The sequence below is a fragment of the Pseudorasbora parva genome, chromosome 19, assembly GCF_024679245.1.
Source record: "Pseudorasbora parva isolate DD20220531a chromosome 19, ASM2467924v1, whole genome shotgun sequence".
Classification (NCBI taxonomy): Eukaryota; Metazoa; Chordata; class Actinopteri; order Cypriniformes; family Gobionidae; genus Pseudorasbora; species Pseudorasbora parva.
In genome coordinates this window covers 16,233,635-16,259,723 of record NC_090190.1, presented here as the reverse complement: position 1 = coordinate 16,259,723, position 26,089 = coordinate 16,233,635, and the positions used below count along the sequence as shown (strand labels likewise).

General features: G+C 40.4%; 1 protein-coding gene across 2 annotated transcripts; it reads right to left on the bottom strand.

Annotated features, from left to right (window-relative positions):
- Positions 1–7: 7 nt before the first annotated feature.
- prrc2a (proline-rich coiled-coil 2A) lies at positions 8–23,972 on the bottom strand. Of its 2 annotated transcripts, none has more exons than XM_067426569.1 (16): positions 23,845–23,972; positions 14,554–14,702; positions 12,834–13,011; positions 12,363–12,459; positions 11,621–11,696; positions 11,226–11,369; positions 10,820–11,070; positions 10,614–10,696; positions 10,365–10,513; positions 9,958–10,060; positions 9,657–9,846; positions 6,925–7,459; positions 6,552–6,799; positions 5,991–6,276; positions 5,686–5,908; positions 8–5,487 (listed from the first exon to the last, which is right to left on the bottom strand). In XM_067426569.1, the coding sequence occupies exons 2-16, from the start codon at positions 14,663–14,665 to the stop codon at positions 2,496–2,498; spliced, it is 5,667 nt and encodes a 1,888-aa protein (XP_067282670.1). In that variant the 5' UTR covers positions 14,666–14,702; positions 23,845–23,972; the 3' UTR covers positions 8–2,495. The 2 variants fall into 2 exon arrangements, with proteins under 2 accessions (XP_067282670.1, XP_067282671.1); XM_067426570.1 differs by lacking the exon at positions 23,845–23,972 and adding an exon at positions 23,681–23,835.
- Between the last annotated feature and the right edge of the window lie 2,117 nt (positions 23,973–26,089).

The following is a 26,089-nucleotide window of genomic DNA, read 5'->3' as shown; positions in this document are numbered from 1 at the left end:
ACAGATCTTCCATTAAAACAAAAGATTTTTATTTAACTTTTTCTCTGTATACTTTTTATTATAATAAGACACTTCTCTGCTTGTACATTGCTCCCTTGAACTTAAAAATGGCAACAACTGTGTGTGGGAATGTAAGTTGGGGCAGACAAACTCAGATGCATACCAATATACATACATGTGTGTATATCAAGGTTCCAATAATAAGCCATAGATGCTAGGACAGCAACAACAACTTCAGGTACCTTGGTATAGTTAGAAGTATAATACAATCTCTGAGTATTTCAAGGAACACGCATTTCTATTCATGTTTATTCAAATATTGGTACATATAATGTGACCACACCAATGGATTAAGTTGAAGAGGGCTGGTAAACAGCACTGAAAGCCTATGAGAGACTGGCTTCCAAAAGAATAGACCGACCAAGCTGTAGCTGAAGATTACACTATGCTTGGTAAAATGTCTGCAAGTAAAGTAAAATAACCCCATTTTAGTTCTTTTCCTTAGTAGATAGGAAAAAAATATATATTTATATATATATTGATTTAACTTCTTTTTTTCACTGCACTTCATTTGGATTAACATATACACACACTTGAATGTATATAATGAAAATATCCTAGATAAAATAAACATCCTAATAGTGTCAGAAAAAGAGGGCAATTGGGATTCGTGTTCGCCTTTCACAAAGTGTTCTATCCTCAAAAAAGCACATTACATGTAGAGATCAGATATAAATTCACACATACTTTTTAAATGCCCTACTCACACATACATTTCATTCAAAAGCCCTACATATTATTTCAAAGCTATTCATTAGACCAAGGCATTCCCAGAAAACAAACAAACCCCAACTTACACCATTAGGATACAGATGCTGGTCAAAATGAGGAGGGAACAATGCTTTGATCCGTTTCTTTTTAGACGTCAAGCATTTGTGGTTTCTTGTTAACCTGGGCTCAGGCTCCCTGGATGGGTAGGTTTTGTTTGACGTCAGGCATATTGCACATTGAACCAATGTCTTGTTTTTTTTTTTGTAACACTACTCAAAAAAGGGCCACAGACTCCTTGGCATTGACTTGTCTCTCAATGAGATGACTGGTATATAAGATCAGTCCGAGGATGTCCAGGTCCGAGACATTTGCTCATGTTCTGATACATTTTTTTATGGGACTTAAGAGAAAAAAAGGAAAGAAAAAAACCCGAGGGAATTTACAATGCAGAGGGTGGTCAAAGAGCGATTCTGTAAACGCCCGAGACCTGTTAAGTAAATATAACAATAGCACAATACTTTTCATGTTCAATAACCTGGAACTGCAGTATGAACCCTAGTCAAAAAAGATGTCCAATATACAGCTAATCATTTGGAGAGAAAAAAACAATAAACAATATTTAATCTAAAGGAGAGTTTTGGAGTTTACTGGCTTAATATAAGTGCAAGACAAAATAAAATCTGTAACGTATGTTCTCAAAAAAAAAATCTGACACTAAGGCTAAGAGTCATTTGATTTGCTCACAACAGAAACGGCCTTAAAACAATGTGATCCATGAAGATAAACTTTTGAAGGACCTTCATTTAAGATCACTGTCCAACAATATAAACATGTATAATGTGCACTAATAGACTACAATTCCATGCCGAGGCCAAAACCACTAATGAAACTATTTGAAAACCCAAAGCAATGAGCAGAGAAGACCTATGACTTTAACATAAGGAAAAATACACCATGTAGTTCTGAAAAAGTGGGCATGACAGTGATGTTCCGGGAAAAAAAATGGGGGGGTGAGCTGTGGTGTAATACTTAGTGGGGCAAGCACAGTAGTATGCAAGATTGAACCAAAAATTAAGGGGATTCTATTTAAAAATACATTTTAATGGCCTGCTTTGCAGAAGAAAAGAAAAGATATATCCTCAACTTTAAAGAGGGGTTGAAATGGAAAATTAACACAGGGAACAAATCTAAACACAATAGGGGAAAAAACAAACAAATCTATGATACATTTGTTCTCATTAAAAGAGCAACTTCCAAAATCCAACATGTGATGTGAATACACAAGTACATAATATCAACCATAGCCTTTCATATATAAATCACGCCAGTTCTTACATAAATATATGAAACGTGCCCAGCATTCATAAACTAAGCCCATTTTTGTCAGGTTGATGTAATATTGTGCTTGTATATGCAAACATAAATGGGTCATGTGGTTGAATGCATTTTCAGTCAGGAAATACTTCCATTAAAATGGGGTGTAGTAAGTAAAATCTCAAAGAGTAGTTTAGGATCTGTGGGAGTGTGAAAGGACACAGTGTGAATTTCCAATTAAGGGACAAAAAGCTATAAACCAAAAGATCGAGAAAGTGTACATGGTCTTGGTAACTAATCCTTTACAATAATAAAGTGTTAACATGTTAAGGGGGAAGAGGTTTTACAGAAAAGAGTGGCCAAAGATAGAGGGATGCATTTGAAACATTCCCAAAAAAAAAAAAAAAGCATCACTTCCTGTTCTTAGGGGAGGGCCAGTTTCCACGCCTCTCACCACGATTGCCCCCGCCAGCACCAGCTCCCCCTACTGCTCCACCAGGCGGACCCCTGGGGCCTCTTCCTCCTCCTCCCCCTCCTCCTCCTCCTCCTCCACCACCACCGGCATTCACCCTTCTGTTCTGCCTCTCCATTCCAGGGCGCTGACTGGAGAAGCTTCTCTTGTTGGTGGCCAATTCTTTAGCCGTCATCTCTCTCTCACAACCACCGCCACCGCCGCCGCCACCTCTTCCTGATGGATGGTGATGGTGGTGGTGATGATGATGATGTGAAGAATAAGATTTACCTCCACCGTCTCTTTCTCGAAACTCTGTGAAATCACTGCTTTCTGAAGCTGTTTCCCATTCCTCATTGGCCTGGTCAGAGTTCTGGTTAGAGACGTCAGGAGATTTGGCACCCCCAGCTGGATTATGGTTGTGATGGTGCTGAGGGTGTGACTGGGAGTTGCCCTGGTAGTGATGGTGGTGGTGACTATTGAAATTTTGATTTCCACCTCCAAGGTTGCTGCTGCTATTATTATTATTGTTAGATGTTGCGGACACACTGTGGTTTGCATTTGCAACAGCTGGGGCAGAGGCATTTGGAGTGCTGTTGGTTTCTTGCAGTGAATTTTGCAACGACGAAGAAGCGTGCTGCTGTTGTCCAGCTATGACTTCAATTCCACTGCTTCCATTTATACGAGCTGCATTCTCTCGCTCCTGCTTAAGTCTGCGGAATCTGGGAGGCTTGTCCTGCTGATGCTGGGATCGTCCATGGCGCCTACGACGAGGGGGCCGCTCAAATCCCCTGTTAGAAAAACTTCGTCCATCGGGGGTAGACAGAGGAAGAGTCTGGGTAGGAGCACCAGTGGAATTTGAAGGAGCATTACTTGAGGGCAGAGGGGCTCCAACACTTCCATTCTCAGTGGACCCCTGTTGGACAGCTATAGGCACAGAGGGATTAGGAGCGGAAGGATTTGCACTTTGACTCTGAGATTGATTTAGGTCTGCAGCTTTCTTCTTGTCAACATTCATTCCACGGCCTGAATCTTTAGGAGGGGATGGCTGTGAGGATGGCTGTTGCTTTCGCACAGTAGCAGATTTTGTAGACCAGCCATGAGAAGCAGAGCCAGGTCCAGATCTATGCCCACCAGACACTCCAGCAGTGCCTCCACTTCTATGGAGACCCCCTCCAGCACCACCTCCACCTCTGCCACGTCTTGATGGCACTCCTCTTGGAGTGAACACTCTTGTCTGAGAGTTTCTGATTGGAGCTGAAGATGGGCCTGTTGTAGGGTTCTCTCCTCCGGTCTTGGTGTTCAGCTTGCGGTCTTCCTTGTCAGAGGGAGCAAGGTCACTACCAGCACTCTCACTGCCTGTTTCAGATCCCCGTTGTCTCCTCCTCTTTGGCACCTCTTCATATTCAGAGCCTTCACTTCGAGTCTCACTTCGGTTCCTAGCACGTCCCGAATTTGGCTGAGAACCCCCATGTCCATGCCTACCACTGCCAGATGATGCCTCGCGTTTGTATTCTTGATTAGAAGATGCATGGTGGTAGCCACTGTTGGCTGCTGACCTATAGTCCTTGTTGCTCCTGCCACCTGCCTTCCCACGGCTGCCACCACCTGCACTGCCAGTGTAAGTGCCCCTGTAGCCTCGGCCTCTGCCAAAGAACTCTCCTCTGCCACGGTTGGATCGGCTACCTCTGGATGAGGATGCATGGTAAGTTGTGCTTCCTCTTTCAGAAGAAAGCTCTTGTTCCCTCCTGGAATGAGGAGCTGAATAGCCAGAATTCTGGATGGAGCTTTCTCCATTTTTAGATCCTTTACTTGTACCCCCAGTGTTGCCTCGTTCCTTTCCGCCAGTTCTGGGTTTATTTAATGACACTGCATCATCTTTCCCATTGGGTGCTGAGGAGGTTTGAGCCCCAGATCCGGGTTCTTGTTTGGTTTTGGTCTGGCTAGCATCTAGTTCTTTATCTTTACCAGAGCCTCCAGTGGTCTTTTCTCCTCCTCCTTCGCCCCCCTCTCTTTTCATTTCTTTAAGCACTGGTCTCTTAATAGGACCTGCCCGCTTGACCGTGATGCCATCTGATTGAATGAAGCATTTGTTCTCAGTCCCCTGATTTGCAGGTTCTTCAGTATTTCCACTCATTCCAGAGCCTGCTTTTCGGTTATGGGTTGAGCCCCCACTCATGCTACTGCTACCAGGCCTCGGACCCCAATGCGTTTCAGTTTTGTGCTCCCGACTGCGAGGGTTGGCTTTAGGGTGATGCTGCTGTACAGAATGCTGTGGGGGCTGATTATGCACATTTCCCATCTTCTCTTGTTTCCTTCCTGAAGCATGAGTTGATCCAGTGTCATGCTCATGCTGCGTGACTTGATTATGTAGAGACTGTTTTCCACTGCCATCTTCTCTAGCTGAGGAAGATGATGATGATGATGAACAGGAAGAGGAAAGGGACGGCTGATGAAGTGGAGGTGAAGGGTCACTCTTTTTTGGCTCCCCCCCTTTTTCTCGCTCCCTGCCATTCTCCTGTTTATGAGGATGAAGAGTGAAATGAGGAGGGTGAGTGGGAGGACCATGGTGTTGAAGATGTGAATTGGCCTCCAAGGGCGAGTGATCAGAACGGCCATTACGGTCATAATGGGGATGAGGAGTCCCCCAGATTTGGTTCTGTTGACTACTCTCCTGATGGCCAAAACCATGCAGTGTTCCTCCACTGCTGGCCCTTTGCTGCAGGTGGGGACCCATTCTGGATCCACTGTCAGGGTAGTTACTGTAACCTCCTCGCCCACCCATAAAGGGCTGATGATGGGTATGGTGGCTAGCACCCTGGCCCCCAACTTGAATCCCCAGAGGTGGTGGGGTTTGGTTGGATGAGCTAGACGGAGAGCTGGGAGCCACACCAGGAGGCTGAATGGGAGCCGAACCTCCCTCTCGCATACGCACAGGAGGTGTCTCACTTCTAGAAACATTTGGAAAAGAAAAACATGTCATGCTTATAAAAAAAAGTAAAGAAAAGTCTTGCAACATACTATAAAGGAACAGTTTACAAATATATTCAACATTAAAATTCAGGAATAAAGAATGTTAAGCCAAGCTGGTTAGTTTAATGGCAAACATTATTTTTTAATTATAAACTTTTTTGAAATAGCTTTGTTACCTTTGACCTTTGCCACCCTCCTCTTCCTCGACAGCTTTCTGTCGTAAGGGAGAGGTTAGACCTCGACCCTCAGTTCCCCCTGGAAAAACATCTGGTCCCCAAGCCAGTTTGGGATCCATGGGAGGTGTGCCACGATGAGGATGTGGGGGTCCACTATGCTGCTGTCTATCAAACGGATCTGACCCAGAGCCACCTGAATCAGAACGTTCTCGACTTATCAGTCCTGAAACACAAAAGCCCTCATTATCTCTGGACAAAAAGACATCTGTCTAATATTCACAATTTATCTAGGTTTTCTAACTAACCAGAAGGATGCATGCTGGGAGGGTAGTAGTCCATGGGTGGGGGACGTCCCTGCATCATTCGAGGGTCCATGTAGGGCATCATCATCCAGCGGGGATCAAAGTTCATTGGCAGAGGTGGAGGGCGTCCCATTGAGCCAGGGGGGTAAATGCTTGGCTGTTTAGGCCCAGACTGTTGTGTGGTACCTGGAGAGGGCCCCTGCTGATTCTGAGGCTGGGACTGGAGCTGATTTTGGGCAACCTGGTTATGTTGCTGCTGCCACTGCTGCTGCTGTTTGAGAAGTTGCTCCTGTCCACAAATCATATAAGCCATGTATTTTTTACACTTGACAAACTTTAATCTCAGCCCCTGAGTATAAAGAAACTTAGCTTTTAGTGTGTTAAAGATATTTTATATATTTCATCCAAGTTTTTTTTCGTTGGGTACTATGAACTATGAAAACAGGGACTGATGTCTGATCGGGATTAAAACAGGTCAAGCAGTTTTTGACACCTGTATACTAATACATCAACTAATACATCTTTGCCATTATATTTAGAGAAAACATGCAGGACAAAACAAACCTGTTGTTGCCTCTGAAAACGAGGAGGAAGCGATTTTTGATACTTGGAAAAGCCCTGGCCAGGTGGACCACTTCCCTGCCGTCCTGTTCCACCAACACTTTCAACCATCTTTACAGAGTCATCTGCACCTCTAGTGCCACGGATGTGTGGCCCTCCCACCACATGTTCCTCCTTGGCATCTCCAGGCACTGGGACATCCAGGGATTGTGGATGCTGGGTGGCTTGAGGCTGCAGAGCCTGCTGGGACTCTGAATGAAGAGGAAATTATAAACACGTACTGAAATTATTCTCATCTTCTACTACAAACATTTATAAAGAAAAGACCACCACATGTCAAAAAGATGAAGAAATGTACTATTTATTAAAAACTAACCAGTGCTGGAGTCATGGCTGCTGTTACTGCCAGCCCTCTGTCTGTTTTTAATATTCAGACCCAATGTTGTACCGCTTCCCTGAGCGGATGATAGAGGAGGTTCTTCAGTGTCCACACAGGGGGACGGTGGCTGACTGACATTAGGAGACGAGGCAGGCGCAGACAAAGAAGGACTAGGACAGTTGGATGGACTGGGGCTGCTGGGTTTTATAGTCTGTTGCTGCTGCTTTTCATCAAGTCTTTTGAGCTTCTCTGCACAGGCAGCACGGCGCTCCTCTTGCATCCTCCGTTCCTCCTCTTCACGCCGACGACGGGCACGCTCTACTGCAGCAGAGATCTCGGTTGAGGACTGCTTCCTTCGTTGCCGCCATGTCTCATCCTCATCCTCACCCTGTTGCTGGGGGTGCAGGGCATTAGAGGGAGGAGGGGTTGACCCACTAGGTATCGCCCCAGCCTGCAGCTGTGCCTGGGCACCACTGGGCTTCTGGGGGGCCAGGATGGGGCCGGAAATTGGCGACTGGTTAGAAGGCCGGTCCTGTTGACAAAAGGTGGGTTAATAATTAAAGATAATTAAACGTAACCACCATCGTCAGTAACACCAACATGCTTTTGTTAGTGCTTGATAGGGCTGTCACTATTTATTCAATATTCGAATATGCATTCGAACATGACGTGAAATAGCCGTAATCGAACTATAAATAAACTATCCGGTTTTTAAAGTGCCATGTAGCGCAATTTTTTTTTACAGTCGGGTGCGTTTACATGGAGCACTGTAATCGGTTTAAAAGTCCAATCTGAATGAAAATGCTCCATATAAAACACCTCAATCATAATAAAAATCTCCAAACTGAATAAAAATTGTAATCGTTTTGAGATGGGTGGGATAAACCTTTTCATGAATCGATCAAACGAAACATTTCACCATGTACACGACCTGACCGGATTACTTTTGAGTGTGCGTCCTTATATGACGTACACAGCGCTCATTTTCTCCACTGAAGAGCGTGTGCCGCACTCACATGCAACAAGCATGTTGACAAGAGAGAAAAGTAAATTTTTCTGAGAAATAAACTTTTTATTTCGTAACCCCATTGGCATTATGAAGATAATGTTGGCATAATGACCCCTTTAAATCAATACTCGATATGTAAAAGAGTTAAAACATACGCAGACCACTCACTGGGTCTCTTCTTAATGATATGCATCGGTTATGACTCATCAGGCGTTCATTTGCTCTCTGAGGTGTCATTCATCTGACTGCTGAACACCGCCCTCTGCAAGACACGCTCCTCCTGTCTCAGACACTTCATTATTATGGCTCTGTGAAGAACGAGTCTATTCTACATTTCTATGAGTGAACTAAGACGCTTATAAGCACACGATAACTATAGAATAAGGTTTTTGAGTGATTGTTCATGTGATTCTGGCTATTTTATATCTATAATGGATGTTCACACTATGACTGCTAACAGGTGTAGCGATTAGCTCCATATAAAATGATAAATATAACATGTTATAACATCACCATTCGAATAAAATCCCCATGTTATCGTGACAGGAAATTAATAAAAACACTCAATGGTGGTCTAAAGTGAGATGAATGAAGGTGTAATTTTAATGTTTTAAATTGTGTTATGTAGCTTGATGCTAACTGAAGCTCTAATGCACCTGCTGGAACAGGAGCATTTGTCTATTTTGTTACAATAATTCACAGAATGTGCTTTTAGTTTAGTTTTTAGATTACTGTGGCTTACTAAAGGAAATACTGTGCTGTTAATTGGCCATTTAGGTAGGCATACATGTTATAATGGCTTTGAATAATGGCTGTTACAAAACAAAAGATTCATAACAAAACAATAATGAGGATTACGTCTCAGACATTCAAAAGTGTGAAACGATCATCGAGTGAGCACACTGTGGCCTTAATTGAGCTGTTCTCCTCGCCAGACATTAGACAAAAGACTGCGAAATTGTCTTCAGGCCAACAAACTTATTTGATAAAAATCATGTTAAAAAACAATCCAGACATGGTCTTAGAAAATGTTTCATAAAATTCATAGTTTTGGACATGACAGCCTCAGATTTTAAATAAAGCATGACCTGTGCCTTAAATTTAGTTGTAGTTATAAGTCGTTATACTACATATCTCTATATTAATTATATTATAATATCTCTATATTAATAACTGTCTGAGTAATTCTGAGTATTCAGCTGTAAACTCTCAAGTGTTGGCTTTCTAAATATATATTGGTTATGTGTATATTCAGAATACCGTACAAGCAGCTGTCTTTATAATATGAGTATGTCTAAATGCTCCATTTGCCAGATTGGGAGATGACAGGTAAGGGGTTAATTTGGGGGGTATGGTGTCGCAGATATTCGAATACATTGCTTGATGTTTGATATCCGTTCAAATTAGATTTTTTTCAAAAATGACAGCCATAGTGCTTGATGTCGCTTCCGACTTTTTCTTGAACTGTTTCCCCATGTACCTGGTGGCAGTAGGAGTAGGGCCCTTGTCCAAGAAGTGGACCTAGTGGGGGGGAGGGCTGCTCCCTTTGGCCAACTAGTCCAGGCCTACGCCCCTGCATACAGGGTTCATGCATCAATCAGCGAGTCATCCAGGAAACACCACAAGTTTGTTCCTGTCCTCACAGTGACCGCACATTATTTGGCATATGCCAATGGAACCACTGAAGGCTTGCACCTGTATTGGGACATGTGTTTCCTACCTGATAAGATCCTGCATTTGCTTGGCTGCTCCAACCCTCATCGGCCCAGCCAGGCTTGCTGGAGGGGGATACAGAGCCATCTTCAGCACTGGAAGGAGGGGTGCGGCGCGAATCCCCTCCACTGTCAGATGCCCGGGAACGTGAAACAGGTGCAGGTCCATCTTGGGATCTCTGCTGCTCCCTTGACTCCCTGGTTACAGCAGAATATGAAGTATTCAGTTCAAAAGAACTTCAGTGAATGAAAAAAAAAAAAAACAGTTAAAATAAACAACCGACAAGAAAACATTTTGGTAATGTTTACCGGGTTCCATTTTTGTTTTCAGCACGTTCTTCATCCCCATCCTCCTCTCCTTCATCGTCGCTGAACTTCAACTTTGCGGAGTAGTCAATTTCCTCTTGTGCTCCTGGGAACAAAGCAAGTTATCAAGAAAAGGTTATTACACTGTAGTATATGCTGTACCTCTAAAACAATACTAAAAGACAAATAAATTGCTGTTTAACTTTTTTTATATTTTTGTTCCAAAATATTCTCCAGCTGTCATTCATTAAACAACCACAAAAAACTTTTTTACCCAATTATTAAGAATGACCCAACTAAGTTAGCCAATTATTACAAATTTTATTTGTTAAATTCAATCTCATACAGTGTTAGCCGTTATGGCAGACTACACTCTAATGTGTTAGATGAACTGAAAGCTTTTCTCTTACCAGCCCAGCCCTCATCTCCATCATGGTCCAGCTCATCCAGCTCCTTCAGGTCATCCTGTTTGAGGATGGATGGGCGTTTTACCACTTCACCCCGGGGGCCTCCAGGTGGCCGCCCATCAGGCCCTACTCCACCCTGGGAACGAGAAAACCTGGCAAGAAGTCAGAAGAGGGTTAAGAGCAAGTCAACTATATGACTGTGGAAATAAATATTAGTAGCATTTCTACTCAGATTAGAGCAAATAACCTTACCTAGGGGCCTCATTTGGGGGTGGGTACCTGTAGGGTCCCTGAGGACCATAGGGTGGTGGAAAGGGCAGGTATGGTGGATACATCTAGAGACAAAAGATGAAGACAGAGCAACATTTAAAAATGTACTAAAATAATACCAATAAAAACATTTTTAGACACTTCGCCATTCTCTAGAGATGAGCTTAGATGAAAATGTTCAAACTTACGAACGGAGGTATGATCCCTCTGTAAGCCTGGAACTGCGGGCCAATAGGTGGCTGGGTGAGGGAAAGTGCGGGGTTGCTGGTTGAGGGAGTTCTAGGCAGCCCATGAGACGATGCATTTTGCTGTGGGATGGGAGGGGCCCCAGCAGCACCCTCCATCACCATGTTTCCCCCAGCACCGCCCTCCGCAACTGCCTCCCCAGCCAGGGTGGGTGCCAATGCCCGGCCCCCACCATCCCGCCAACTCGTTACGTCTAATACAGAAAGTAATAAATTCTTTATTGAGAGTCTGCTGAAAGTGTGAACCAACATAAATCAGAAGCATTAGAAGATAACAGAATATGAATACCACATACTCAAAGACAAATCACAACAGTTACTGAAAAGAGGATGGGGCACTCATGCTTACTCTGGGGGCGGAGGCTTGGTCCTGGCCCATACCACTGATCTGCAGTGGCCTGTTCTTTGCCAGCTCTGTCCTGGTCTCCAGCCGCCTGCAGGGTGGGAAATTCCTCGCGAGAGAATGGCGACGGTTGGTTTGATCCCTTTCCACCTGTGAAGAGAGCAATGTTTCAAACAAAGATTAAGAGCAAATTTTACAGCATGGGTCCACTGACATTTTGGACATCCAACAACTATAACTTTACATTTCATAATATTCCGGAGGACGATTTCAAACAAGATTATTAAAAGTTTCAATATAAGTTATCGTTAGGCATATAATATTTGGTAGCATTTCAAAACAATGTACTTAATGTACTCCATGTTGTTATCTACATGCGTGTTCCTGGCACTGCATCTTACCATCTCCTTGAACTCCATGTGTAACACTGGCCGGTGCCCAGGACCTTGGTCCTACGGCTGGAGCTTGAGTCGGGGCCTAAGTGACATATAAAAGTGTCAAAAACCAAACAATGTCCCAGAGTAACAAACACAAAAAACACTTATGCCAAAAAAAGTATTGATTTAAAGGGGTAATGAATTGAGAAATTAACTTTCCCTTGATTCTGATATATAACAGTAAATCATTATATAAGAATAAAAGTTTCTGAGCTTTTATAGACACCAGGCCAAGAAAACTCTCAATCTCAGAATATGTCGACCATTAACGTCATCAGCCGTCATTTTTCCACATTGGATGTTTTCAAAACAATTCCCCACATGTACTGACAGGGGAGTCGAAACTCATTATAATATGCAAAACACCCAATCATAGCAGTGGGTGTTTACTTCCAAGTCTTCAGTGCGGAACGCCCATAATAACTGAGCATTCAGGATAGGGGCTCAAAGCCAAGGTAGAAAACAGCCTATTATTTATTCATTATAATGTTATTAATGTAAAAAAACACAAATCTAATAAGCTGACGTCAGACAACAGTATAAAATAATAAAAATGCCAGTTCATGACCCCTTTAAATATGTGGTGTCTTGTCAAAAAACAACTACAGCTGTAAGGTACAGTCTTACAGCCTTAAAGTCTTAAAAACCTTCAGATGTTGAATAACATGCATAATATTAGAGATTATTTATGTTTGTATGATGGCACCTCTTGAGCTGGAGGTGTTCTCGGCACGCTCGGCACAGACGTCTGTGAGACCACAGGCTGCTGCAACTCCGGCTGCACTGTTGACAATACATCGGTACTGCAGGAAAGATCAGAACCAAAACAATAGCCATTAGATAGCAGGCATGGAAATGTACCAAATCAGATTGCATTTACAAACAGCAGAGGGTGGAAGGTCTCTGAAGATTATGTTTTAACAGTCCAATCAAAACCTGACGTGATGCGAATTCTCTCTACAAAAACTGCTTTAACAATCTGGGTGGTCCATAGTGAAAACAATGTACCATTTGAGCATATAGTCAGTTAAGTCTCGCATTGTTGAGCACTTTTTCAGAGTGCAGACCGTTATATTGATGACGATGGAGCTGCTAGGGGTTTTATTGTTATTCTGTATTGAATTACACAAACATCATGAGGCAACGTAGCTCCTTCAAAAAGGTGAACATCCCTCACCTCTTTGGGTCTGCTTGTTCCTGCTTGCTTGCCCATCCTGTGCCGTCTTTGGGAACGAGCGTGACGTTGGGGTCGTTACCTTTGTTCTCTGCCTTCAAACTAGGCAAGTTGGCAGGGGGGGGCATGCGCCGAGCAGAGGCAACTTTACCAAGAGACTGTAAGCCATGACGAGGGGCAACTGAAAGTAGAAGCAGAAAAGGAGATAAATTATCAAGCGCAAAAACCCAACACCATCTTGAAGAAACTACTGCATGTGCGAGAACATCAAACTCCTTCATCCATCATGGTTTAGGAATGCTTGGCTGCCCAGTGAAAGGAGCAAAACTATCTTATAAGGATTTGTTTCAAGTGGTTGACTCGAAATTGACTTTGAGAGGGAGGGGAAAAAAATCCCACTTTAACACTCTCACGAGTCACGACAGACTTGTTCCCATGCAAAAAAGGTTGAACAATGCACAGAGCAGTCAATGGTGCTTTCAGACGATGAAAAACATATCGGTCCGAAATCTCAATCCCCTATTTGTTTCCTGGAGCAAGGCAGCCTGAACAGCAGGGAGAAATGTATTTGTGAAAACAGGGACAGCTGCTTGGAGTTGGTAGTTCGGCTACTGAATAAAACATAAGCAGGGAAAACGATGATCACAAGAAGAACTTTGTCTTTGGTCAAACCTCAACAACCCTGGACAATGATGACACAACTGGAAACTGTTTAAATAATTCTAGAGAGATACAGAGTAGGATTTAAGAAACTTAGAAATCAATGAAACACACTTTGTTCCAGCAATGCCAAGCAGATTATTCTTATTGCGCACTGTAAAGGACTGTATTGTCTTAATATGCAACAGCTGTATTACACTGTTGTGGCACAAACAGAGGAGCTCCCTCAGTCTGACTAGTCCATGTATGATGCAGAAAATCTACAGTATAATACAGAATTTGGATAGATAAATCAAAACTAGATATTAAGGCTTCATGATCTGTGCGTGTCTGCGTGAATAAGCAACGCAGTTTCATCCACCATATACTCAAATGCGTATGACGTTCATGGTGTTTTCAGAATAAGAAGAATCTCCACGTGAACTTCTCCAAATCTGCTCTGAGTCATAAGCATTTCACCATTTCGTTTGATTAAATTAATGGTCATAAACACAGATACTCAAAGGTCTGTGTGGGTCCATTTTTATTTAATTTTGACCTCACTTAAACCAAAGACTACAGATATAAAAAAGTGGGTTCACTCCTATTAATTATGAATGGGAGACATTGCAACACACAATATAGTGGAATAAGTCCCGCCTTCTAAGTATAAGAGCCAATCACTGATTGGTAAAGTCATTGCATCATTAGAAGCTCTGATTCCCACAGAAACTTGAAACTTGCGCTAAGAACGCATTGGCTGGTCAACCTTGAAAAACACGCTTTTTAAAAATCCTATTTGAGTATAAGAAACAACATGTATAGAACAATTCAGGTCAGATTTTATTGCCGCTTTGAAAAGTGTTATTTAGATCGGCAAGCAGTTTTTGAGATTTGAGGATTCCCCCATTCACAAAGATACATTACTTGGTCTTAGATGCCCGAAATAGGTGCCTAAAGGCAATGCAAATATGGCCACCGAATAAACAGACTTACTTTGAAAGGGGCTCTGGTTAAACACCAGATCCTCCATATACAAACAGAGAAATTAGTTTAAACAGCAAAGGTTTTACTGCAAACTCACCAACAGGCTTCTGTGCTTCAAGGCTCTTTCCTTTGTAGGTATCAAACAGGTTGAGAGACGCATACTTTTTGCCATCCTTCCCCTTTGCCGTTTGCCCAGAGCGCTCTGACATTGCGCTGTACGCTCATTGAGTATGGTGAGTCCTGAGACTGAAAAAGAAAGAGCAAAAGAGAGAGTGAAAAGGGAGAACATAATGCTGAGGTGAGGGGTGTTCTCTTTCTAGCGTTACTGTTGTTTCAGGATCAAAATCAACTCTGAACAAAACAGCCATGCCTAGGCATGACAGACATCTCTGTAATGGGATAGTATTAGAACTCCTTTAGACCAGGCAGGGCTGCAGACTAACCTTTATGAGCAGTAGCACCGGTGCCTCTAAGTTCTACAGATAATTGTACCAGCCCCTGATTTGATAGCGCTGGGGGATTTTGAATCAAAGTTAATAAGTGCAGTTAATATTATACATGTTAAAATAGCTTATTAACAACAGTAATGTGCTATAAAAAACTAATTTTATAGGAAAAAATTTTATTCTAATTAAAGATTAGAATAAAGACTAATATAGAATTAAAGACCAAGAGCTTCAGTGATTATATGGTGCGCTCATTACCTGCTTTCTGTGTAATTCAGTCACAATTTTAAGCATGAGACTTTTGTGGCATTCTACTTTTCAGTGTTAACTTTCCTCTATCTATAAACTTTCAGTTTTACAAATCACCATATTAAAAATAACATTAAAACTGGATAATATTTAGAACTTTGAAGTGCTGGAAAAATGGCAAAGGCGCTTGAATTTCACTCTCAAAAGGTTGTATGAACATGGATATGAATTAAAAACATTTCTAGAACCATTTCTGCCACAATACCATGGCTACACAGTTAGCGTTGCTACATTAAATACTTCATTAATGTTGATAATGTGTAGATTAAAAGCCTTCTTTAACTTGTTCATTCATGGCACTATGTTTCTCCTGGTTTCCACATCAGCAGAGTTTGATCTGATTAGGTTTGTAACAGAATTCTGCACTGAATTTGAATGCTTCTCCCTAGATCTCACTGCAAAGTTATTAATTCTGCTGCAAATTCAAATGTTTTCTCACTGGATCTCCCAGTGCTGTGTAGCGATCAAGATGGGCCCACAAGTAGACCTGCTCTGAGTTCACGCTGCGCAATTATTGTTCCAAGCTGATAAAAAGTCTACGCAGAGCAGCTCAAATGGGTTTGTTCCACTCTTGTTTCATTTTCTATTTTAAGTTTATCATATACAACAGAAATGGTAGCTCTTATCAGTTGGGCAACATAGTGGTGACACCAGTGCGATATTATACCATTTGTTAAATTCTCTACATTTCAATGCTTTTCACTGCCTTTTGTAATATGGCCAAAGCAAAGGTCATAGGCCAACTTGGCCTGCGGGCTGTATACTGGGCATGTCTGCCTTAAATCATTCATCAACAATCAGAAGTCTATGGGACAAGACATTTGCAAGGGATCAATAACATAAGTAAATAAATAGACACTGTTTTTTTATTTAAAGGCTATGAGACATATTCTTCCTTTAATACAGCTGTATGTAGCAATACTTTATCTATTTGCCTGAAATTCTTGTGCATTACAAATAGGGCTGGAAATCTTTTACCATCTCACGATTCAATTCGATACTGATTATTGAGGCCACGATTTGTTTCATAATTGATTTTCGATTCAAAACGATTCGATTTTGAAAAAATCTAAATAAATCCAGACCCGTTAATATTTGTCCCGTTACCCGACCCGTGATAAAGCACACACGCTAAAATCATTCAAATTAAAATGCTTTATTTTTTATCTTGCACCTCTCTCAATATCAACAGCGTCATGAATGGGCTAATGAAACAGGCTGTGCCTTTAAAGACTCGTTGTCAACAATTTCATATACTCCACTCACCAACTTTACCTTTACTTCATCCATTGCTACTCCTGCTACACTTGCTCCATCTGGGCTACGAGAGGCATCAACAAAAGTAGCAATGTCGCAGTGGTGGTGACATGATGGGTCAAATGGCATATCGTTGTTGCGCGTATGTGTAATGGTAATACAGTAATGGTAATATTGTAATACAGTATGTTTGAAGGGGGAAGGAGGAGCCGGGAACTGGCGAACATTTAAAAGACTTTAACCAAACAAAACAAACGTGGGCAGCCCCTCACGGACAACTGCTGCACACACATAATAAAACGTAAACACAACTCAACGTCAAATCCATGTCTGGTGATTTCTCGTCCTTTATTGGTTTCGCTCTTCCTTATATGCCTCCGAGCTCCCTCAAAGGACTCGAGACCGGTGTGGCTCGCAGGTGATGCTCATTCACAATCACGCGCTCTCTCTCGCTTGTCCACCTCCTCGCCACAGAAATATTTCACATATTTTTCATCCGCGCTACTACCCGCCCGCAGAGAGTTAATTATCCCCGCCGGTGAATCACACTACACCCGTTTTGGCCACTTTTATGCTGGTACCCGCAGATACCCGACCCGTTGCAGGACTCTAGCCTACATCGCGTATAGTTACAAAATGGAGGCGAACAGCCAGTTGATTTTATTAATTTATTAAATCGATTCTTGGACATTTCAGATCGATTCTGAATCTAGATTCTTCGGTGAATTGATTTTTTGGCTCACCCCTAATTACAAATGTTAAAAAAGACCAATATAACTTGTATCTTTCCACATACCACACAAAACTTGCCAGATTTACATTTGGAGAAGCTCTGTAGGACACTTTCAAAGCAAACTTGCAATTGTTAGCCTCTTCAAAAACGGCCTACTCTACCTTTAAATGCTCTTTAAAGTCTAGTGGTTTCTGATTGGTTGTCAATGTTTTTTTCATAGATAAAAAATCATGGAAATGTCAGCATTGCTGTGGTGTGACTGTGACCTTTTCTATTCTTGTATAAACTTTCTATTTATCATCCTTGGTGTAAACTAGGGGTGTAACAATATACTCAAACCGAACCAAAAAACGACAATACACCACCCACGGTGCTTACCGTGGTACTCTCATGATGTACCGAATGCCCCCTGCCGCCCCGGCCCATTGTCGAGGTTGCCTTCACTTTACCTTATGTCACAATATATCTTACTATTTAATCAAATATCAAATGTTCTAATACGTCCCGCAAATGTTCTGTATACACAACGAACATAGCTCTGAAACACCATTAACCACCAATATCACAATAAGATCCAGGTTTTGGTACAGTTTCAATAAGAAACAGTGTCATCTACTCCCCACGAAATTCAAACAAACTAATTTTCGTTCTTTAATGTGGCATGACATATCACTGTATAGATGCCTCAGTTCAAGCAACAAATATCAACCAAGATATTGGGGCATCCCATATTATCAAATATAGACAAAATGTAACCCATATTTATGCTAGAAGAGTTTGACATTTGAACGTCAATCAGACAAGCAACAGTTTAGCAGGAACGCTCTTTGATCAGTAGTTAATGCTCCTCCATTTGAAACACTGCAAGTTTGAGTAACTTAGAACGTGTCTTTGAAAAAGCAACACGCATCAAACATATGTCCAAACATGAAAAGCATTTAGTCATGTTTAATCAATAATAGTGTTTCAATCTTCTGTGTATTCAGCTCACTTATAGTATAATGTTCATAAGGGATTTCCTGGAAAGACATGGAGTGCCTTGCACGAGCGCCCTCTGGTTAGCAGATCACAGCCGTGCTTTACTGAGATGATGCACATAAAATAATTCCAGCCAAAATCGAGCCCAATTTTTGCGATTTATTGTGCAGCCCTACATTCTAACAGTATTCAATACTATCAGTAAACAAAACTAGCTCTCTCATCTATACTACGTTTCATTCACTACAGAAAGACTTACTTGCCGAGTATGATTACATTAAAAGCTATTAATGACTTTAGCACATTTTAAATGCTGGGAAAAGACAGTTGTGACTGGTTGCCATGGTGATGCATTATAAATGTTGTTCCTCGGTTGAGAGAGGTTGCATCCATAGCAACACCATGACTGTCTGGAAGCCAGAACATCCACTCAACTACATTCATAATTATTTTAAAAGAGATACAAGTCATGAATTGGAGCTGAAACAGATACATCTAAATCTAGATTTTTTTCTTCCGTATGTTATTACTCATAGTAAGAGTCATATCACTGAACACCGAACAATGCATGTAAAAACCACACAAATAACCGTATTATCATAAACAATAGGGTTCATGGGGGGTAAAATGCGTTTTATTTTGGCAAGGTTGCCTGCTAAAATTCGCACTCATGGGTCTATATATCACATGATAGTCGCTTCAACCCGCGGACATAGAAAACAACCCGTGGAAAAAAACACGGACTTGGTAAAACAGTGCAGTTGAGCTCTGTTGACGTTTGACAATGCGTCGCTTCGTTGCCTTGATTGGTTGTAGGTCTATCCAATTGAGGTCTTTCCTGGTTCGGTTGAAACGCGCCCCATAAATCACAGCCCAATGGAGCAGTATCAGACTCATATTCTGACTAGAACTGAGTATGACCACATCAGGCTATGTTACCGGTGTTCAGCCGTAACACCGGTTACATCACTTGCCCACCGCTGCATTTTTTTATAGTAATAAAAATTATTTAGTTCAGTTAAGAGAACAGACACTACAAAAACTGAACGTGTCTGCTCAATACAGCACGAGCCGAACAAGAGTCGAAGCACATATTAACACCAGGAATCCATTTATATTTTGACTGTGAAAAAACAATAGAGCCACCTTGTAGAGAAACAAATCAGTTAAAAAAGCAAAGTGTACACGCAGTTGGAATAAAACTGATTGCGTGGGTACAGTACATGCACACTAATATTAAATTACATCATGTGCACTGTTCACATACCCGAGTAGCCTGGATACCAGCCGAACCTAGCCCCGCCCACAACATTTTTAGGTCAGGCAGCTCGGTCTGGCATGAGTAATTATCTCCGAACAGAAACTGTTCGGACCAATGAAATCATCAGGGCGGGCTTTAGACGATGACGGACAGATGATACACAGTAATGTAATCATCACGTCATCAAAGGGGCTTGGATTATATTTACTTGAATCCTAAACGGAGAGCTTGTTTGTATATGCATTCACCTTCATAATTTCTCTCAAAGATGATGATCATGTTGGGTAAGTACTCTGTGTATCAATAAATTATTTAATTTTTTTACAATACCGGCTAAGATCGTTTATTCCAGCGCACGTGCAGACAGGGTTGCCAAGTTTTTACAACAAAATCCACCAACTACTAGCCCTAAACAATAGCTTCTCGGGGGGTTCTCCGGGGGAAAAATGGTGTTTGGGGGGTAAAATGTGTGTTATTTTGGCAAGATTGCCTGCTAAAATTCACACTCATGGGTCTATATATCACATAGTCGCTTCAACCCTTGGACATAGAAATTAGGGCTGGGCGATAAATCGATTTTATGAATTAATTCGAGTTTTTAGTTTACGACGATTTTTGTGAATGAAAATCGGTTTTCTCTTTAAAATCCGCCGACGCTCCCCTCTGGGCTCCCGTAATGGCTCAGCACTCCCCGCGCGCGTTTGCCACAGAGATACACGAAAAACAAGGATAGCGTCTAACAACATACAGTGTCATTCGTAACAATACCCCGCTGCAAAGTGTGTTTGAAGTCTGAACGGAACCGCGCTAGGCGCTACTCATTTAAAGCTGCGCTGACACGAACGCATCTCGTGACAGGCTCGATAACTACACAGCGCTGGTGATCCAGTGAGAGAGCGTTTAAATTCACCACAGAATTAATACCATCGCTACTGTGATCTAGTGGAAGCGATCGGCGCAGAATTCTGTTATAAACCACAGATATCAGATCAAACAGCTGAGGGAAGGTCAGGGGTTTCAGTCACAAATAACCAACATTCACCATGATTTACTGTAGTAAAACCACATGGATTTAATGTTGTTGTTGTTGTTATTATTTATCTCAGGATTCGTACAATCTTTTGAGATTGAAATTCAAGCACTTTCCAATGGTTTTCAAGAGCTTCACACTTATTTCCAGCACTTCAAAGCTCTAAATATCTGATTGTAATGTTTATTTTTAATGTGATGGTTTGTAAAACTAAAACTTTAAAGGGGTCTTGTGAAAGAAAAAGTGGCATGTTTTTTTTAGTTTATTTTTAAAAAATGTGTAATCCATTTATCTAGCTTTTTTTATCTAGCATATTTTCTGTAGCATTTTTATTTAAAAAAGATATTAAATGCCCACCACTATAACCAGCAGAAGAGCACTTATTGATTTATTAGATTTATTTCCACTCCCTAATGTATGGAGAAAAGTACAAAGTCACAAAGTCTCAGGAAAAACTAAACTTTTCTTCAAATTGTGACTAAATTACACAGAAAACAAGTAAAGAGCTCCTTTAATAATCACTGAAGCTGTCGATCAGTTCAGTGTGAGACTAAAACAATGCTAATCTATATTTAATAAGAGCATAACATTTAAATTTTCCCTATACTTCTTCTGCACATTACTGTTGTTAATAAAAGTTATCTGCATATCAATTCATAAACCTTTGATATGTATACTGTATATTGCAAAAGATATGGTGCCCATTTATACTGTGGAATAGTTGGGGGTTATTCACACTTTACCAAGCCGCAAATATTTAATTTTACCTAAACAAAATAAAGTTAAAACTTGTTTTGAACAATTTCTTTGTCATCTGCAGATTGATTTTAAGTAGGAGGGGGGAAAAAAATCGTTTTAAATCGTAAATCGAATTTTTGGTGAAAAAATCGGGGATTTTTTTTTTGGGCCATATCGCCCAGCCCTAATAGAAATCAACCGCGGAAAAAAAATGCGGACTTGGCAACACAGTGCAGTTGAGCTCTGTCTGTTGACATTTGACATCAAATGCGTCGCTTCGTTGCTCTGATTGGTTGTAGGTCTATCCAATTGAGGTCTTTCTTGGTTCGGTTGAAACACGCCTCATAATTACAGCCCAATGGAGCAGTTTCAGACTCATATTCTGACTAGAATTGAGTATGACCACGTCAGGCTAATACCCGAGTGCAGAGGTTTTGAAACTGGGGATTGAAGACCCCAGGGGGCCACAAGGGAGTGCTGGGGGGTCCGTGTAAAAAGTTTAGAGAAAAGCAGTTTAAAAAAAAAAAAAAAAATCATGTATAGGTCTCTGCAGGACAGTACTAGGAGTTACCTGATCAGTGGACAAGCCCATAAACAGAGGGGCATTTTTTCACTGCTTTACCTGATTTGCCCACATCACAGTGTGGGTGAAGTCAAGTGTCAGGGATCATTTTCATTGCATGATTGAAAAACACCCACCAATAACCTGATGTTGTCATACTCAATTCTAGTCAGAATATGATTCTGATCCTGCTCTATTGAGCTGTAATTATGGGGCATGTTTCAACCGAACCAGGAAAGACCTCAATTGGATAGACCTACAACCAATCAGAGCAATGAAGTGACACATAAGCGTTCCGGAGGATAATAAATAATAAATTAAACAAATAAAATGGATTATTATACATTGATTAAAATATTTAAAAATGTAATTAAAAAAGAAAGACAAAAAGTAGCGTTTATAAAGTATAAATAAAAATAATGCTAACAGTACAGTACTACAGAGAATAGAACGCAACGTAACATTACAGACATGGTTATAATATTCATTTTCCCACGGTGTAAATTGGATATTTTACGTATAGATATATAGATGCCTTTTAAAATTTCAGGATCGGGGTCCCTTGCATGAGGATGAATATATTTAGGTGTCCGTAGCATTTGAAACATGATATGTTTTCAACATGATATATAATGATTAAGAGCCCAATCATATAATATCTAAAACACTACCATAACAAACACAGGTTTCGTCAAAATAAAAGTGGCTAGAATATTTGGCATTAGCCACCACTCTCAATATCATAAATTATACTTATAATGTTTGGGTATGTCCATATGTATTTTGTATGATTTTACAATAGTTGTGGTAATTTTTGCAAAGAAAGTACCTCACCAACAACTTTAAAGAGCACAATCCATTAGTAAAAAGCACATTCTTCACGTCTTGCTTGCCCATTTAACACATTTATATCAGCGCATTGTACTTCACATCAGATGCAGATTAGGAATAACAGTGATGGCCATTTGGTAAAATCTGTAAAATAATCTCTACGCAACATGAAGCAACGTTGGCGAACAGGAGCTGCGTAGATTATTTTACACGGTTTGCCAACTGGTCGTAAGGGCACGGAGCAGCTCTCCACAAAAACACCTATGTTTTTCACCTAACTATACGAAAAGTCCGGTATCTGATATAAAAAGCGGTGGTCGGTGTATTATAGACCCGGTGTATTGTCTGTTTTGACTGGTTAACTCGCAGCTTGTAATCGCGGCCTCCATGTTTCGTGCTGGGAGGAGGGGGCACATATACATTTCATAATATACATAACTTTATGGTTATATATCACTTCAGACATACGCATTTATCTAGACATGGGTTAGATATAACGGAAAAAGCGACAAACACAAAATAGGTAAATAAATTATCCGTATAATTGATGCTGCGGGTTTGACTAAAGGATTTGATGGCGAGAACAAAACAAAATGGCGGCGGTGAAGTGAGGCCAGAGCTACAAGCACATTAGCATCAGGATTTGTGACGATTTAACAACATAGGCTTCGCCTGGAAACCGAGTTCTAGAGTTTTAAAAGTGCGACTTAACATGTTTAACCAAACAAGTCAACTGGATCCTTGTTCCCTAACCAAAACAATGCACTTGTCTGACATACAGTCTCAGTCAATGCACGTCTTCTTCAACCTAGGAGTACTACTCCAACTTAATGTGAAAATAGAACTCACTAAAACAGTCTTAATGTAAACCCCACAGCCACATCGTTTTAAAAACGATATATGTGGTACATCTCCAACAGGATGTGTGGTACACACAGGCTATGCTGATAGCATGCTAACGTTAGCCAACACCGACCGATGAAAAGCAGGACAGCTGGACCACAACACTACGACCATAAATACCGCTATAATAAACCCTATTTTATGAACGCGATTGGTCATTAGTCACAGCTACTAACCTGGTCTTGTCCCGACTTGTCTCGAGGTTGTATCGTGGAGTTATTAGCAATAATCGTGTACTAGCTAACGTTAGCACAAGCTCTTAGAAAAGCTCAAAACAGGATTATGAGTTGAAGAGATCTGATGGGGATTGCTGAGGACGGATGTGTGCAGTGAAGCTTACTTGTACTCCTTTTTCTTTTTTCCACAAAACAAATGAAAAAGGAAAAATAAAATAATGTTGCGGGGGGTCGATCCGTCACTATTAGAGCCGTCAACGGCTTCTGAGGATGGTAGCGCAGAGAGGGGCGGATGCGCGCATTGTGGGCGGGGTTAAATTAACATAATACGTTCCGAACTGGCCTCTTGGCCAATCAGATCATATATGTTAAATTATAATTTACATTTATGCAAAGCACGCCTTTCTCTCTCAATGATAGAAGTCCGCTCTGAATGACCTATGAGGATAACGCCTTCACGAACAGGTGTAACTTGATATCTTCTTAATCGGTACAATTATTTTGTATTATATGTTTCACTTTGAGACTTGGTGTCAACAGTTAGAATATGGTATTATATCATGTTTTTGAAAGAATACCGTGGTATAGCCTATTGGTATTCAAGTTATGTAGGTTAAAATGCAAATGCTAGAGTAATTGTTCAGTAACATTGCATAGCTTGGTATAGCATGTATATTAATGTAGCATTGTAAATGTCTTTACTGTCACTTTCAATCATGTTATTGCAGTTTGCTGAATAAAAGTATTAATTGTAATTAATGAGACCAAACCTTTGAATGGCATTGTAAAAATGAAAATAAATAAGTATCTTAAATGTAGAATCTTGATTATAGAATAGTGGTTGCATTGTAGTGATAAATAACAGGTGATGATGATGCATAATGTAGCTAAATGATGACTAAACACAATAATAAAAGCAAATTGTTTGTTTGCTGTGTCATTTAAATAAATGGGTAATGAAACATTGCATTTGGTAATTAATTTAAAATATTTGAACAAAAAGCCATAAAGCCAGTGTTTAGACTATGTAGTCACAAGAAAACACACCACTGATTTTTCATTAGGTAGGTAGGCTATGTAATAGGCTATATACTATATATCACTACATCATTTAAGATGTCAACATATATGCAAGTGAAATGGATAGTTTACCCAAAAAAAGGAAATTCTGTCATCATTTACTCACCCTCAAGTTGTTCCAAACCTGTATGAGTTTCTTTCTTCTGCTGAACACAAAAGAAGGTATAAGTGCTTAACACATTCCATTGCTAAGTGCTATATAAAATCAACTAAAAAGAAAAACTTATATAGCAAAAATATATGAAAATAATGAACATATTCATTCATGTGATTAATCACAATAAATTGTGATTAATCACACCCTTTTGTGCAATTAATCACATACTTATTGTGAAATTAAGCATTCATAATTGATCTTGTTTAATGTTATTTTGTCATCATTTGCAGATTGAATGGTGATTCTCATAAAGCTGTATTTTTTTGCAAGCTTTTTTTTTTTAAAAAAGGTAGGCCTAAATATTGTGTCTTTCCGAAAAGGACACTCCAAAAGGACACCTATAACCAAATGAAACAAGGAGTCCATATAATAAATGCATGCACACCAAAGCACCCATAAAGAAAATAAACACTACAGAACAGAACTTTTCAGAAAAAAGGAGGAAAGCATCATAAAAAAAAAAAAAAAAAAGAAATGTTTGTGCGTGTGATACCAACCTCAGCCATCAGGTGTCAAAATCATTTAAATTAGCCTAAAATGTATACAAGGTGACAGGTCTTTATCTTTACTTAATCTTAATCATTTAACATAATCATGTATAATGTTAGACACTCTTCTTATAAAGAAAATATCTCTATTTATTTTAATAAAAATAAATAGAGATATTAATATGATATTAATGTATACCTTAATAGCCTACATAATTCATTGTCATGTGAAGGCTGTTGGATCTTCAATATGACAACAAATATAGAACTTGTGTATATGTTTTATGAGGTATATAATTGTAAGAATTATTGTAGGTCAATAATAATGTATTATGGCATTTGTCTTCATGTGTGATGAAAAATATAGTTATTTTTTTCTTTTGGAATATTGATGCCGTTACTGATACATATAGTCTTCTGAAATACTAGACATTTCTCCACATCTCACACATGACAACAGATGCCATTATATGTTTTTTATTGAGACTTGCCAAATCTTTGTAACATATGGACAACCTGTCATGTGAGAAGCTTCTAACTGCAGAGCCAAGGGTGGAGCGTAAAGTTCAGCTCCCCCTCTCTTGATGTAGGCTACCGTATTTTGGGTGTAATTGGTGGAGCTAGTCCAACCACACCCAAACCCTACCCATAACTCTATCCCTCCACCCATTAGATCAACAGAGG

What these genes read in the sequence shown, in the direction of transcription:
- prrc2a (XM_067426569.1), bottom strand. Translation starts at nt 14,665, where the DNA reads ATGTCAGAGCGCTCTGGGCAAACGGCAAAGGGGAAGGATGGCAAAAAG. An exon ending in TGAAGCACAGAAGCCTGTTG is followed by an intron (nt 13,012 to 14,553) that starts GTGAGTTTGCAG and finishes TTCTACTTTCAG; the next exon opens with TTGCCCCTCGTCATGGCTTA. An exon ending in GAACAAGCAGACCCAAAGAG is followed by an intron (nt 12,460 to 12,833) that starts GTGAGGGATGTT and finishes TCTTTCCTGCAG; the next exon opens with TACCGATGTATTGTCAACAG.